General features: G+C 47.9%; 1 protein-coding gene across 1 annotated transcript in view; it reads right to left on the bottom strand.

The window, feature by feature from the left end:
- Positions 1 to 15,584, bottom strand: part of CSUI_002159 (uncharacterized protein) — a gene marked incomplete at its 3' end in the record, with an annotated part of 22,802 nt that extends 7,218 nt beyond the window's left edge. The window contains exons 1-16 of the mRNA XM_068062361.1: positions 13,205 to 15,584; positions 12,219 to 12,352; positions 11,501 to 11,597; positions 10,546 to 10,689; positions 9,672 to 9,932; positions 8,701 to 8,799; positions 7,825 to 7,929; positions 6,961 to 7,152; positions 6,369 to 6,529; positions 5,965 to 6,088; positions 5,280 to 5,399; positions 4,814 to 4,960; positions 3,437 to 4,396; positions 2,736 to 2,861; positions 2,453 to 2,621; positions 372 to 1,844 (exon numbers count right to left, since the gene is read on the bottom strand). Coding sequence (XP_067925664.1) covers positions 372 to 1,844; positions 2,453 to 2,621; positions 2,736 to 2,861; positions 3,437 to 4,396; positions 4,814 to 4,960; positions 5,280 to 5,399; positions 5,965 to 6,088; positions 6,369 to 6,529; positions 6,961 to 7,152; positions 7,825 to 7,929; positions 8,701 to 8,799; positions 9,672 to 9,932; positions 10,546 to 10,689; positions 11,501 to 11,597; positions 12,219 to 12,352; positions 13,205 to 14,830 — 5,938 coding nt within the window. The 5' untranslated portion in view covers positions 14,831 to 15,584. The remainder of the gene's footprint in view (positions 1 to 371; positions 1,845 to 2,452; positions 2,622 to 2,735; positions 2,862 to 3,436; positions 4,397 to 4,813; positions 4,961 to 5,279; positions 5,400 to 5,964; positions 6,089 to 6,368; positions 6,530 to 6,960; positions 7,153 to 7,824; positions 7,930 to 8,700; positions 8,800 to 9,671; positions 9,933 to 10,545; positions 10,690 to 11,500; positions 11,598 to 12,218; positions 12,353 to 13,204) is intronic.
- Positions 15,585 to 15,723: the final 139 nt, after the last annotated feature.

Raw genomic sequence — 15,723 nt, 5'->3', positions numbered from 1 at the left:
GAAAAAGAAGATGAAGAAGACGAGGACGTAAAACAAGTCGACGGAGGAGAACATTCATGAGGCCTCCTCACACGTGCATCTCTCCCTGAGCTGCCAGATACTTCTTCTCCTAGACGTCCTTTCTCTGTTTGATCCTCGACACATCCTCTCCCTTCTTTCTGTTGGTGACCTTGTCCTTCTTCTTTCTGTGGCTGTCCTTCTTCTTCTTTCCCTTTACTTGCTGGGGCATTAGCGATGCCTCGATGCAAAGGGATAGCCATCGTGAGAGGATTAGGTGGGATACCTCCCCCTGGTCCTGTCCCTCCTCCTCCTCCTGTNNGGACGGGAGATGTCTTGCGAGAGATAAGAAAGAGTTAAAGAAAGAAATCTACCTGAGGAGGTAGAAGAAGACGAAGATGAAGAAGCCGCAGACATCAACAAAGCCTCTGCTTGACCTCCCTTGCCCGGGATGAAGAGACTCGACTTACTATTAGTCTCCCCTGCTGAAGTCGATGCTCCGGAATCGTCTCCTCTCTGTAATAGGAGAAGTCCCTGAGGCCTTCCTTCATCCTTCTGTTGAGGAGAAGAAGATGACTGTGACGGAGAGATAGAAGAAGAAGAAGAATTGGTATGAAGAGAAAGAGGTTCTTTAGACGAAAGATGATCCTTATCTTGGGTTTCCCCGTCATTAGGATGTTCGATGGAAGAAGAGCTTGGAGGAAGAGCGACAACTCCAGAAGCTGCAGAAGGATCCATGGCACCATTCTGTGATGCAGAGAGAGAGGGGGAATCGACCAGAGAGGGATTTGCACTCTCATCCCCTGGAACAAGGGGGGAGGAAGTCTCTCCTTCTTTCTTTTCCTTCTCTTCAGTCGTCTTCTCGTCCTTCTTTTTTCCTCCATAGAAGAAGCTATCTGAAGATGTCCGAAGGAGTGGACGTACCCTGGATGAGAAGGATGTCGAATTCGAGAGAACTGGAGATGAAATTCTTACTCGGATATCGACTCCTTCTCCTTCCTCTTTCTTCTTCTCCTCTGTCCCCGAGATGTTCTCTTGGCTTGTCTGAGACATAGCCACATCCTCGTCATCTTTGATCGTGCTATTTCTCACCACTTCATCTCTCTCATTCTTGTTCTTTTCTTGCGCGACTGTCTCAACTCCTTCTCCCTCCGATGACGGGACCTTTTCTGCAGCCTTATCCTTAGATACAAGAGTCGTCTTCCATTCGAAAGATAAAGAAGCAAATGAGAATCTGCTTCCCCCGCTGTTTCTACACGTCGCTGAATCGCCTTGAGCGCTATCCTTTAACCCGCTTGTAGTATTACTATTACCACCAGGAGACTCAGCAATCTCGTCCTTCTCCTTTTCCTTCTGCTCTTCCTCTTGATCTTGAGATGCAGCCTCTCTTCTTATTCTCTCTGCTGGATCTTCTTCCGCTCTGTCTCTGTCTTTGTTTTGCACGTCAACACTGTCAGTACACAGATCACTTGAAGCCCTCTGATCAACGTCTGCGGACAGTTCGACTGAAGGCATGAAACTCGATCGCAGTGCCGGGTCTTCTCCTGGTTTTGTTATATCTTTAGCAGCCATCCTTCTTATCACATTGTTCGCTTCAGTGTATACACAGTCGGCTCGCCTTGAGGTGATTCCCTCGTTTTCCCCCCTACACTTCCTTTTCTCTCCACGGTCAAGTCGTCCTGGTCTTACGAGAATTTCTTTCCAGCTTCCCGTATCTTCAAGGCCCTCCAGCTCTTGTAGGGCGCGCCCGTCATCCGCCGCTTGACTGTCGAATCCTGTTTGGCTATGCATATCCAAATGCGACAGTAGAGGGAGAGAGGACGAAGCGAGGGGTTCCTGCGTTGGGGCTGTGCGTAAAAGAAAGAAAGCGCGGGAAGAAAAAGAATCAGCACGCATCATAGGCGGCTTGCTCCTTCGTTGCCTGTACAGCCCTACGCACACCTGTAGTTACTTCCTCTCAAGTAGGCGCAACGTCTCGCCGGGCTTAGAGCGCGCAGGAAGATTTCATGGAAACGCACAAATACGCTTGTAGGAGAATGGCTAGAGATATGGAGGGAGTGCCCTCAAGGGGTGATACTAGAAAGTCATTTCGTTGAAAACGGTAAGTGTCATTGTAGGAAGAAACTGCAATCCGCCTACTAGAACGCTTCTCTGACGTACGACCCAACGAGTATACGGGACGGAAGTTGGAAGCAGTACTAGGGCTACTGTAATGACTCTTTCCAGTCATACAATACGCGGAGTACCACGTGCTTTTATACCCGATCCCTCAGGTCGCTCACTCGTGCTTCACCGCCTAGCATCCGTTTACAGCGTTTACAAAGAATCGTATCATCTTCTGAACGCTTTACAATTTAACACATAGATCGTGGGGGTGGACAATTCACAGCTGACAAACTATCGCGCTCACAATCGAGGTAGATGCGTAGTGTAAAGACCATCTTGCTCGACTTACAGTCCACGACCCTGTACGACGTCTTTGCGAAGCGGAGAGTATTGGTCTTGCCGGTAACAAAGCTTCCGCCTCCTTCAGCCATGTGGAAGTCTTCTTCTTGCTCTGCTTCTTCTTCTTCGTCTTCTTCTTCTCTTCCTCTCTCCTCTTCGAGCTGCCGCTGCCGAACCGCCTGAAGGCGATGTGAACCAACACAGGCACCCTTCACACAGTGATGTTGAATGCCTACTGAAAGATGTGCCGACACGACGCCCCGGAGATTAACATCTACGTGTAAGTCACTTACCTTCCACCTCTCGAACCGTTTTTGGTCTTCGTCGGCGTCTTCGAGAAGATCTCCTAGGAGACGTCGTCTTCCTCTGCCTCCTGTGCGGCTCACACCTTGTGCTTTAGCTCTCTCGAAGCTCCTGGCCTGATGAAAGACAGGGAAGGGCACGCGTACACGTCGAGAACGCGGAGGGCGACACCGACTTTGCTGACAGACTACACGCACATTTCCGGTGTAGATACACTTCACCTTACTTGCTTCGAGGCTGGCACAGTGCACAATGAGGGGCAGTTTAGGGGTCGGCATCCACTTCCCATGTGACGCCGCAGTCCAAGGGTAGCTACGCGCTCTCATGCAGTACGTACGTATGCATTTATATCTCTCCCTATATATACATAGACGTGGTGGTATACAAACAGTGCTCCTGCCTACTCTGTTGTTGTACAACGCAGATAGGAAACTGGTCTCTGTAGGCCCCCCCGCGGGCCATAATGCAGCCGTGCCTACTAGCATCTGAACCTGCTACGAGACTTCAGTGACGCTACTTAGAAGACTCCCAAACGTGTTTTTGACGTCCGACTGCAGAGAAAACACCCGAGATATCCCACTAGTACTAGACTTCCAGCAGTCTGCTCGCGCATAACCTTTCGCTCGGTCTTTTCTTCTAACGTGTTCAAAGGTGCGAAGTCTTATCCCCTCTTTTTCGGACAAAGACTCACCTGACGTTCCACCTCTTCAACTGTATCAGGCGTTTCGACTGTCTCCTGAACTTCTCTTCTTCTCCTTTCCTGACTAGCTACATCGAATCTCTTCGCTTCCCTCCACATAAACTTCTGTTGCTTTCTTTCTTCTCCGAAAACCGCCTCTTCGAATACGTCATCATCTTCTTCTTCTCCTTGTCGGACTTCTTCTTCTTCCCTTTGTCTTTCTACACACATTTCCTGCATTTCCGATGCCCCGTCTACATTTGATAACCTAACACCTTCATCGGCACTGCCAGATGGCGGCAGAGATGACAGCCACGCCAAGGGTATATCTCTCAGGTTCTGTATACCTTTCGAATCCCTTTTTCTCGGCAGGTCAACGTCTTTCTCCTCTTTCAAGGAAGAATCTAACGTGCTTGGAATAATGGCCCGTTGATCAGTAGTATTGTCCTCCTCTTTCTTTCTACCTCTTTCACTCTCCCCCTCTGCCGCAGACGAAGACGCAGCAGGAGAGACCACGTCCGTAGACTGGATCTCCCATAGCCTTTGCTTCTCCAGGAATCGCGTACTTTTGAATGACGATACATTACTTTCTTCTGAGAGTGAAGTTTGCTGCTCCGTTCCTCTTCTCTCAGTACAAGCTTTCTTTCGCCCTTCTTTCTTGTCACAATCTAACTGCGGTCTCCGTAAAAGATTATCGATCACCAGATCCTTCTTCTGCTTTAACCGATCGTCACTCGGTACCGAAGAGACGTCCGGCATTTCCTGAGCACAAGTATCCTCTAGATTCCCTAAAGAAGACGGTGAAGAAGAAGAGAGTAGTTTTTGTCTATCAGGAGGTGGAAGCATCCAACCGGGGCCTCGTTCACTTCCTCCGAGTCGAAGTTCTTCCCGTTGACGCTCAAATTCCCTCAGTTGAGCGCGTGCATGCGCATGCAATCGCTGCATAGGAGGTGAAGACGGCCCAGCTGAAGACTGGAAACAGCCGCAGCCATATAGGCACATACAAAGGCAAAAGGACTTATCAACATAAGATCTTCAGGGAAAGATAGGTCTAGAACTTCCTGTTTACTTCAGCTGAAGAGACCTTGAGAGAAGGGCGCTATCTGACATTCTTACTGTTTCTGTTGCAAAGTCCCTCTTAATACTGCAACTCCACGTTCTCCGCCTCATACCTTTCTGCATTGACAGCGCCTGTAAAGGCGGATTACCTAGATCAACTCAGACGGACAGTGTCTGCGATTCATTTACTCAGTTTCAGGGTGTCGTCTACAAGAAGTAGGTCTCTTACCAACCCAGTGTATCGGAAAGTAACAGTATGGGAGGGTCTTAACTTGAGAAAGAAGGGTCGAGAGAAACAATACCGGACTAGCAGCTGTAGCGCCGACCTACCTGCGGTGTAAGCTCTTCTTCCTCAGTAATGCGGTGAATCATATCATCAAAGAGGCCCGCGGTATGCCATAGTCGGTCTACGCGTCGTTGGGTCTCTACAAGCTGTCGTACCGAGAGGTGTCCATACACTGCAACTCCTTTCAAGGCCTGAACAAGAAAAGAGGAAGACGCGCTGAGGGTGCTTGAAGCCGCCGATACCATCAACGTCTCTGCCTGTTTGACTCAGTCAGGTAAGGTACCCCTATGAAAAATCTCTAGAGTTGAGCCGGACAGACAGGAGTATCAGAGGGCCCTGTCGGGTCGAGATCTACACACAAGTAACCAATCTTGAAACAGCTTCCAGAGACTGAAACCAGAAGTCAGCTAAACAAACACGCACATGCATGCGTCCGTTGTTGATTACCTGGAGTACGTCGTGGAGCTGTTGTGCGCGGGCGTTCTTCCATATCTAGCTGTAGTGTCTTACCTTCGTGTCTACACGCATCAGTGGATGCACATCTTTGTCATCTGCCAAGACAGATAGAGGAACAGCAGAGTAGCCTCCATGTGGGGCGGGAAGAAGTGTGGTCTCGTCTTCCGGGTTCAGCTGCACGTACACCCCCGCAGCACTAGTCAAAAGGCACATCAAGAGTCATGATTTGTCTCAAGTCTCCCTGTAGAGAATACAGTCGGACTACAAACTCATCTGGCAAGCTAGGAAACACACACACCCTTGCTGCTAACGAATGAAAGTCAAGCACCCAGTGACTCCCAAGTCAGATCCGCAAAGGCCCGGGAAGTGTCTTAAGAACACATCTTCGTGTGAAAGGAAAAGGGCTTTCTAGTTATGAAAGGAATGGGAGAAGAAACCTCAGAAAAAGCGCCCATAGACTCGATGACGACCCTTAATACTAGTGAGTTGCTCGAATCATCTATACGGCGAACACTTGAGAGTAGAATCATCTCATTGCAATCTAAGGCTGTTAATATCTCACACCAGCATCCGATAACCTGAAGTTTAGAGGTGGAAGTGCTTGCTTGCGGCACGCGAGAATCCATTCCGCACCACGCGATATGAGGGCAAACATACATACCCACGCGATCGGGTGCAGCTTATATGTATGTGTCCTCCCTTGACTAACTAGGCCGGCGCAGTGCACTTCTTTCCTCACCTGTGTGGACTCAGAAAAAGATATACTGCTGTGAGATAATGAAGCTCCGGTAGCAGAGGTATCAGAGGGCGCGGCCGGGGAAACATCGAACGAACGAATTCGACTTGCTTGTTCCTTAAGACGGCTGTATGAAAGACAGTAGTCATCGATCACAGGCAAAGACACCTTGAACCGACATACGCCAAGGACACAGACTCATATACGCAACCTGGAGGCGTGTGATGCTGGAGAGAGACCCGTGGAGACCGACCCATCAGTCGAAAAAGCAGAAATGGAGTCGAACACACTCATGCACTGGAGACACGGAGATTGCCCGGAACGAAGATACAACTGAACAAAGTAGTCTCACAGATATATACCCCTCCCAAAACAGGAATGGCGCTGTGTTGGAGGCAGGCACATACTCAAGGTAGTAGTGGTAGAGGAGATTGAATCTCAAGACTTTCTGTCTGAGAGAGAAGTTTCCAGGAGCCCTCCAGGAGAAACGCCGCTGTATAGGCAGATCTTCGAGGGAGGGTAGAGCAGGAACAGCATTTTCATGGTCTCCTTGACCTAGAATGCTTATCTGCGGTAAGAAGGGACGAGACAACAAAACGCGGAACCGAAGAGAAAAAGGAGAAAGAAAAAAAGAAAGGTGTATGACAGTAGGAGCATAAACGAACACACTCCAGACACAGATATACAGATCCTGCTCTACAGTTACTGATATGTCAGAGATAGACGTCTACCTCAGCAGCTGTGTACCAGGTGCATACTGTGCACTCAGGAGGCTGTCGCGCCAACAGGGAATCCCCAGAACAAAGCAACTTCATCCCGCATGTAAGAGGCCTAACCACTCGCGATGGTGGAAAGCGAAGACATCCATGCAGGCAGTTCTTTCGACATGTTCGCTTGCCTCTTCAGGAACATGCAGGTATACAGTCGCAAGGAGAACGAGGTATAGCTTATGTCAATGCATAGCATACACATCATAGCAGCTCTCAATGATATTCTCACAGCCTGTTTGTTCGGCACGCTGAGCATCTTTTTCTCTTGTTGTTTTTCGGCAGCAACCAAGGCTTGCTCCGCTCTTTCTTCTTCTGCCGTCTTCATCCTCTCCTCCCCTTGCTCGTCTGAAGGAGGAGGCTCATCTGGCTCTTGTACCCACATGAAGCTTTCCTCTAATGGACAATCCGCTTCCGGTTCATCCTGACGTAAAGAAAGCATATTCATGCACAGCAACCACGACTGGAAGAGTTTGTGTCTACACACGGTTGAGTGGCTTGTAGACGCCAAATGAAACGCTTCCTCTCGGGAGCATACCTGAGTAGATCCCTCTTCTTCCTGAGTGTGTAAACTGACAATGCTGTGGTATCTTGATACCGTTGCACATAGGAACTTCGGTGCAAGTCTGCAATATCCAGTCAAGCAAACAGACTGTTGTGTAGGCACATAGTTCCTCCCACAGGAATGATAGACTCCAAACAACCAAGAAAGCGATTTGCTTGGCTGGGGGCAACGAGGACAGATGGGCTGATTGGATCGTGAACAGGTGACCCAATTCCTTTCCGCGTAAAACGCAGCCTATACACCAGGCACGCCATCCACAGCGTACCTGCTAGCTCACACGCAGTCATACATACATCTCGAAAGAATACAAATGAAACACGCGGGCTCCGTGCTACCACGAGTGACCCGCCCCCCCCAGAGGCATGTAAGCTTGCATCTATCTCGAAAAGAAACACGATCTCTAGTCTTTGGCATAAGCATCATCACGTGCACACAAGTGCGTTCTCAGAGTTCCGAGGAGAGAACAGATATCAGAAAAAGAGTTTGTTTCGTCGTCCACTCGAAACACCCCACTCCTCCGACTCTCCTTACAAGAGCGAGTCGATGCTGCTGAACCTGGCGTCTTTGGAACTTCGTTAAGCGAGTGTCGGGAAGCGGACACACAGATTCTCGAATCCATGCAGGCATCTTCAGAGCCTGAAGACAAAAGTTGGCCAACAAACACGCATCACATCACGCCCCGTATCCACCTGTCTAAAGAGCCACACGCAGAGACGTAAGTGCGGACAAACGCCGACCGATTCACCTAACAGTTATTGTACGTGGAGTCTTTTTACACGTATAAGATCTTACAGCCGTGTCACAAGGGACCAAGCAGCGAAGCGCATCGCAGCCGCATGCGCAGCCGGTATCCGACAATAGCCGGGGAAAAAAATGTACGACCCCAGGGAAAGAGATCTCCACTCCTCGTGTATGGAAGCGGCCCATTCAATACAACAATGCCTTTGAGCCACCAAGGTACAGAGAACGCCGCACCTGGAAGGCCTTACATGCCTCTTCAGCGTCTATGTACATCCAGATCCAGATAACTCTGACCCCTAACAATAGATACGCGAGAACAACGGGTACATACACATTTACATGCACAGACTTAAAATAGGCTAGATTCATGACGTGGAACCATATTCACCGGCAACAAAGAAGTACCGTGTGAACGCACTCCTCCTCCGACCTACCCAGACACAGAGAGCACAACGCTCACAGTCCGTACAGTCTGGCCGTGTAAGAGACTCCTCATACTACACCAGAGTGCTCAACGACTTCCCCCCTGACTGGAAAGTAGATCAACAGCTTCCTTAAAGAGACTGGAGCAACACATATCGACTATGTTCAGAAATAAACTCTGTTCCCGCCCTAACTAGCGGCTGACGGAGAAGGAACGCTGGAACATAAGAGAAAAAGGCATACCCGAGCTTCTCGAAGTTTCCTTCGAATGTCACTCTGTCTCTCTTGGCCTTGGCGTATGAACTCTCTGAATGTCTTGACTGAAAGAGGATTGAACTTCACCTGAAGCAACGCCACCAAAGAGAGTAGAATGCTTGTTTGGAACTTGAAACAGTCAGGCATGCATGGTGCATGCTTAAGCGGGGGATTTCCACCTGGGTAGAGCAATAAAGCGTCATGTCTCCATAGTCCAGACGGTCGTTCGTGAAGGAGAGCACAGTTTCCTCCGGATCCAGTCAAATGCCCTGCCTTGGGCATTCAACAGAACCCATCATAACGACTCTTCGCATTGTTAGCTGTTCTCTAACATATCACCTGAGACTTCAGAAAGCTCCACGCCCGAAGCTCCGTTGAGCTGCAGAAACAAGTGCGTTAAACTCTCCTTGAAGAGTCACACGATGGCATAATATATATTTATATGCGGAGTAGTACTGAAGAGACAGGTACTGCGTATCCACCACGTTAAAAGAAGCACCCTCCTGACTGCACTGGTACCGGTGTTGGCTCAGAGAACGTCGGGATGTTGAGGGCGCTTTGACTCACGTACATATAGATATATATGTAGAGATCATATGAAGGATACCTATATATCGCAGGTGCCACTTCAATGCATACTAGGTCGTTCCGCACATTGAAGGGATGGCTGTAACAGTTGCCCCGCAAAGCAGACCGCGCTTCACTTCTTATCTACAGTACACGTAAAGCTTAGTGACGTCATGTGGAGGATGGAAACTCACGCGTGTATGTGAATATGCTTGTCAAACTCATGTCTATGTGTATACGTACGTGCACATGTCTTCTTGCAACCTATGTTAAAGACAAGATGGTAACTCTGCCTTCATCGCTGCTTTGCAGTCACCTCACGGATACGCAGAGTACGTTCCACAGTCTATGAACATGAAAGCCATTCAAGGTGGGTTGAATCTAAGGTTCACCTCCTCTTCCGCTGATCCTGAAGATGGATTTCTCCGTGCTCCCATGAGCCGTTGCCGTCTTTCCCTTTCTTCACCTTGTTTTTCTTGGATGATTTTTGTTATAGTCTCTATAACTAACAAACCCATCTGCAGGTCTCTTTCTGTCATTGTAGAAGGAAGAAGAGAAACAGAAAGCATTTTGCTATGTGCCATTCTCTCATCTTCGTCGTCACCCCATAACGGCGTCTTTGAGTCAACTCCTCGGGTGTACAGACGGCAGACCTACAAGGAAAGACGTGGAATAGATGCAGACGATCATCAGAAGGATGTTTGTCCGAAGTCCCTTTTGTAAGCTGTGCTCTAACAGTATCACATGCCATAAGCAATTGCCTCCGGCGACACTATACACAAGAATGGAAGACCGAGCACGGGGAAAGGCAAAGTTCACTAGGAGACCGTTTCACACACTGGTGACGCCCTTTCAGGATACGCTTCTCACTATACTGTTTGGATGTTTGTTCAGGGGGTAATCCATTACCACCATAGGGTAACGAAAAACTCAGATCCAAACATTCAGGATTTCTCTGCCCTTCTCTTCTTTTCTCGGAGCACTTGTCTTGTATGTGTACTGACATCGGTATATGTTTCTTGTCGATCTGCCTAGCTGTGAGTTCTTTAAACTCATCGTTAGCACCGTGTACCTCCATGTCATGGAACACTAGTTGGATCATATGCTGTCTCTAAAAGTCACAGAATATACTTCTTTCCGAATAGTAAGCACAGTTCCCTTGCAGCAAATAGATGTAGTTTCGCATCTCAAATACTGGAGAGGCTCTCTCGTCAAGAACTTGCATGTATATATACACTCCTTATCTCTGAGGAGCTTCTTCCGTACCATATGCTGTCCGAGAAGGAGGTAAAGTAAATCGATTGTATTGGAGAGTCTCGTGGAAGAAGGAGCAGTCTCAGCCGTAGGGCAGTGAAGGGCCGGTTGCCGGTACCGAGTGCACTTACTCTTCTTTGCACACCCACGGCATGTCTAAGGGGGGGAGAAGCAAGATATAGAAAGACATCCAAACAAACACACTCCATGCTAGCATACACGAGGCGCCTGTCCATGGCTGAGAGGGTACATTGTGTGCGAACTTGGTGGTTCACTCTGTACAGCTACGATGAAAACCCCGCAGGTGCTAGGGAGCAAGGCGGCTTTGAGGCATACTGTTCTATCTCTTCATGAAGCTCCAGAAACACCTGGAAGAGTTGCTATTTACATATACACTCTTCCAAAAGATAAGTATGAGTGTAGGTCCATATATATATATATTTGCATACCCCTGTTGCGTACAGCGTATATCCATCTATACATAGAGGAACACGCTTATCTACGCATACATACAGACCTCTCCGTACACACAAGGAACCCACTCCGCAGATAGCTGTCTTCGTATAACACTTCGTTAGTGTATATCCGTCTACACATCCGTATACACACGTACAAATGTAAGAGCCAGAGAGGAGTCTTCATGTTTCTTCATGCGAATGCCAGGACGTCTGCGGATGTGAAAAAAAGCCTCGGGACGTGCGCTTCGAGATCAACACGACATGCTTCAGATGAAGCGGCACGGGACTGACTATGAATGATATGCTAATAATGTATGCACATGCAAGTAATAACAGCTGACACTGTCGAAAGAGAGGAACACCTAACCTTAGAGAAATTAACGGGAGAGTTCACCACCATCATCAGATGTCGTTCTTGTCCTAGTTTTCCAGTGTCTACTGGGGTAGGGAGCAGGAGAGCAAAAGACAGAGCCGCAGAAAGGAGAGAGAGAAGAGTAAGGAAAACTTACAAGGAGTTCTGATATGCCCAGGTCTTCACGAAGGCGCTTTGCTGCCTCGCGAATGCGCGCGGAACTTCCGTGCGATAGAGGGATTAACTGTCTGTCTCTGTAGGACAAGGAAAGAAAGTTCAAGTAGAGAAACCGTTCAGTGAATGCAGTACGTAGCACTTCAGTGGGGCTCTTGTTCTGAGCATGTCTCCTCGCAGAAAGCATCTTTTCTTGTGAAGCCGCCACTGGTCTTTACAGGACGGCTGCGAGTACGTAATATACTTGCGTATATAGACGCGGGCACGTACAAGCAAACCACCTTGTACGTGCAGGCAAATTGTTTCACTTTGCCTGGATGAAGACAGAAGTGCTGAATCAAGACATACGACTGCGTACGTACAGTTTCCAAGAAAATACCCCGAGCATAATGGAATCCGTCTTTCCATAACCTTACAATCTCTTCGTTTCACTCCCCGCTGTTTCGCCGCATGCGAGGCGACGAAGAAGGGGAAAAAGACCAAGTACATATGTATGTAATCAAGGATGGATGTAAATGTATATACGGATACATATAGTTCCATTCGGATAGCCCCGCATAGACGGACTTACTATGAATTCTGCTGCATGCCTACTGGGACAGGGAGAAGAAGAAGGACAACCGAAGAGTGAATACATTCCACGGGAAGTCACAGAAGCTAGCTCTTGTCAAGAGTCCCCACTAGTAATAATAGAGGCTTACAGCTTCCTAGTGCGGATGATGATAGGGCATTCCATTGCGGCGAGGACACGGACAGCCTCATTGAATTGCGGATTTGTTTCCATGATGTGATGCATGTCAACAAAGGAAGAAATCCAACCAAACTGACTTCTCATCTGGAAAGAAACAAAGATCGAAAAGAATCCCGTGCATGCGGCTAACTAGCAAACCTGATCGACTGAACAGTACAGAGAAAAGCAGAGGGAGAGAGTCGATTCACACACGTGTACTTTTCTAAATGTATCAGACGATCTCATAGACTAGAGAGGCTGTCTGTACACTAGTGGAAGCATAAAAGAAACAGAGTACGTTGATATTCGGCAGGGGTGGCTTGTATACGTAGACGTGCATCCAGAGTGGATGCAGTCCTCACACCGGAGCAAAAGTCCCGGCAGGGACCCACCAACCGCGTCTACCTTACACTCGATACAGGGCACATGGAGGCATCTATGCTGTTCATCCGTAAATATGCTGAAAAAGAGTGAGGACGACATAGACGTATAATAGACACGTGTGCATCAGGAAACTTGGCTAACGTTCTTGTAAGGAGCGCGGCTTGCCCCAGCGAGTGAGCTGATAAGAAGGAGCTATATGATGAAGAAGCAGGAGAGAAAGTCGGCAAAGACAGAACGCTCGATACGCTAGTTTGCAGACATCACATGATGGCAGAAGGATTGTGTAGACCGATACATAACTTAGGCAAGCTACCACTTTTAGGCCGTGCGCTGCTGTTGGGGCTGGAAGAGGAAAGACAAGAGCGTTGCAGAGACAGAGATATCTTGGCATTCTCCCTTGTAGCTCGGAGGGACATTAGAGAGTATTGTTTACATATTTATATATACATATACATACATAGCCGTCTAAATGTCACGGTAATCAAAGATGACCGGGAATACAAATGAATAGAACCACATCAGCGTCACCACGGTAGTCAGGTGCATAACAGACTTCTCGCAAGTAAGGCGTACGTGTGTCCTTTTCAAATCTTTTACAGCGCTTGTTGGATCTCTCTTTCTTTTCTTGGTGTTAATCATTCTCCAGTTCTCCTTCTTCCCCTCACTCTCTTTCTCTTCTAGGTTATCTCCACACCCATTGGCTGCTTCGTCCTTTTCTTGATCCAAGGCGCCTTGTAACCTACGTACGCGTGAACCTGATCTTTTTGCTTCTCTCTTTAATGGTACGGATTCTCCCTTCATACTGTAAGCAAGACGACAGAGGCGTTGCATAGCTGTCTGTACACTCGAAGCTAACGCGACTCTGTCCTCTTGTTCTGCCTCATCAAGAAGATGAAGGGGATCCTCCTCATGTATATCCTCTGGAAGAGAAGAAGATGATGCTGCGAAAGACCCTGCTAGTCGACTAGGAATTGTGTGCTGCTCTTCCTCTACAACCTCTTCATTCATCTCAGAAAAAAAAGAGAGTACTTTATCTTCTCGGGGTTTAATTCCGTCATTTGTATCTGAAGAAGCTTTGCTCGAAATCTCTCCATCTCTGCTGACATAAGGAGACTGTGCTTGCTGCTTTTCATCTTCCCTTATCGACCGAGTAGGGACTGTCCCTATCTGAGTATCGCTGTCTTCTTTAAGACGGCGATACTTTGAATCGGCCTGTTTGCGTACAAGAGAACTTGCGTAGAACCTTCGAAGACACGTCAAAGGAAAGGCGTTCCAACGAGAATTGAAAGAAGAAAGAAAAACAACAGGAGACAAGAGATGAGGTGATAGATGGCTGAGATGCCAAGCGGTATATAACTGTAGATTACATGGAGAGAGGGGAGAGAGAAGATCAGAAGAATGATACGTGAAGATTGTGGACGAAGGAGCGTTCAATGAGGAAGAAAGAAACAAGCCGTACGAATGAGACCGAGGGCAATTACACGTCATTCGCCAAGTAGCTTTGAAGACCGGCAGCGAAGAAGCAGGGGAAGATAGAGAGAAGAATGAAGGAGATAAAGAAGAAGAGGAAGATGGAGAACTGAATGGTGAAATTGAAGGAGAGATGGGTCTCGGATTTGACAAAGACAAGGAAGAAAGAAACCCGCGAACAGACTGGTGACAAGAAGAATGACTTAAGGACCGAGAGTATGGAAAAGAAGACGACAGAGTACGCAGGCCGCGCGGTCTTAAAGAAGAAAAGGAAGAAGGCGGAGAAGGAGACGACGAGAGAGAGGTGGAGGAATAAAATGGACCATGACAAAAAGAACAAGAACGTCGCCTTGAACTGGAAAGGATGACAGAGGTGTAAGGCGCAAAGCAGAGGGAAGAGGAGGACGAGGAAAAGCAGGGCGAAGAAACACGCGCTTCACTGGATGAAACACATGATGACGAAGTAACCTCAGATGAAATTGATAGGGATGAATAGGAGGAAGAAGGACAGTAACAACAGGGACAAAAAGAAGTGATTATCTGGGGAGCTCGTTTCTCCCTAGCTCTTTTAGCTGTAGATCGACAACTCTCTAGAGAAAGGTTTCTTGTCTTCATCTCATTCACCTTCCTAAGTGGCTGTATAAGCCCTCTCTTTCTTCTCCAATCTCTGCTACCTTCTCTCTGTCCCTCTCCCCTGCCCTTGAACCTGAAGAGAAGATTGTACGCCATTGTGACGCAGTGTATGTACAGAATAAAACAGTACAGGGCGAGGTGAGAAGCATCATCGGTCGAAGCTTGAGGAGAAGATGCTTTCTTTACATGTGCTACATTCCCTCTCTCAGAATGTCCTAGGAGGACAGGCTCATTCCTAGTTTATGGGAGTGATCAAGGAAGCAGACAAGAAGAGTGCGTTTCGTCTTTGATCAGGTGTCAAGATCTCTTTAGTTCGCGAATGTGAGTTAGAAGACGATAGAAGACTGACAGAGAAAAGCTAAGGAAGGATATGCAAAGCTAAAGTGAGAAGTAGGAAGTAGATACTGGAGAATGGTATCACGTCCGGTGAAACGGGCCGAGGCTATGGCAACTCAGTAGGAATGGATCCTCTGTACATACCGCGTACACAGCTACATTACCTTGTGTATGTACACACAAGCCACGAAGTAATCCGCAGTACATCACTCGCTCGGGAATTATAGGGTCAGTATCTCTATGTAGACGTGCGTGTAGATTTGTGTTGAAGCATGAACTAAGTTTCGCCCGATCTCCCGATCAAGGACTGTTTTGAGAAAGGAACAATGAAAAAAAATCTAGTCATTTTCATCAGGGCAGAAAGTGATTGAGACAAGAGAAGAGAAAAAGAGCAGTGGCGGTATATATACACCCTCTCGGTTCAAATTGATTCTAGAAAAAAAAAAACATACGATCCCAGCGTAAGTATAGAGTCCTACCGAGAAAGAAAAGGACACCGAAGTCTGTTTCTCTGTTCCCTCTTTTTTCCCCTTGAGTAAAAAGCCGACTTGTGTGCATGCAATGAGTGGTGGACGGGGACCAAATCGATGCATGCATGCATGCACTCGAGGGGATATCACTCGACTCTCAGTATCTGATGATTCGCCGCCACA

Source organism: Cystoisospora suis (assembly GCF_002600585.1).
Source record: "Cystoisospora suis strain Wien I chromosome Unknown contig_900, whole genome shotgun sequence".
NCBI classification, from domain to species: domain Eukaryota; phylum Apicomplexa; class Conoidasida; order Eucoccidiorida; family Sarcocystidae; genus Cystoisospora; species Cystoisospora suis.
This window is presented reverse-complemented; position numbering and strand designations above follow the sequence as displayed.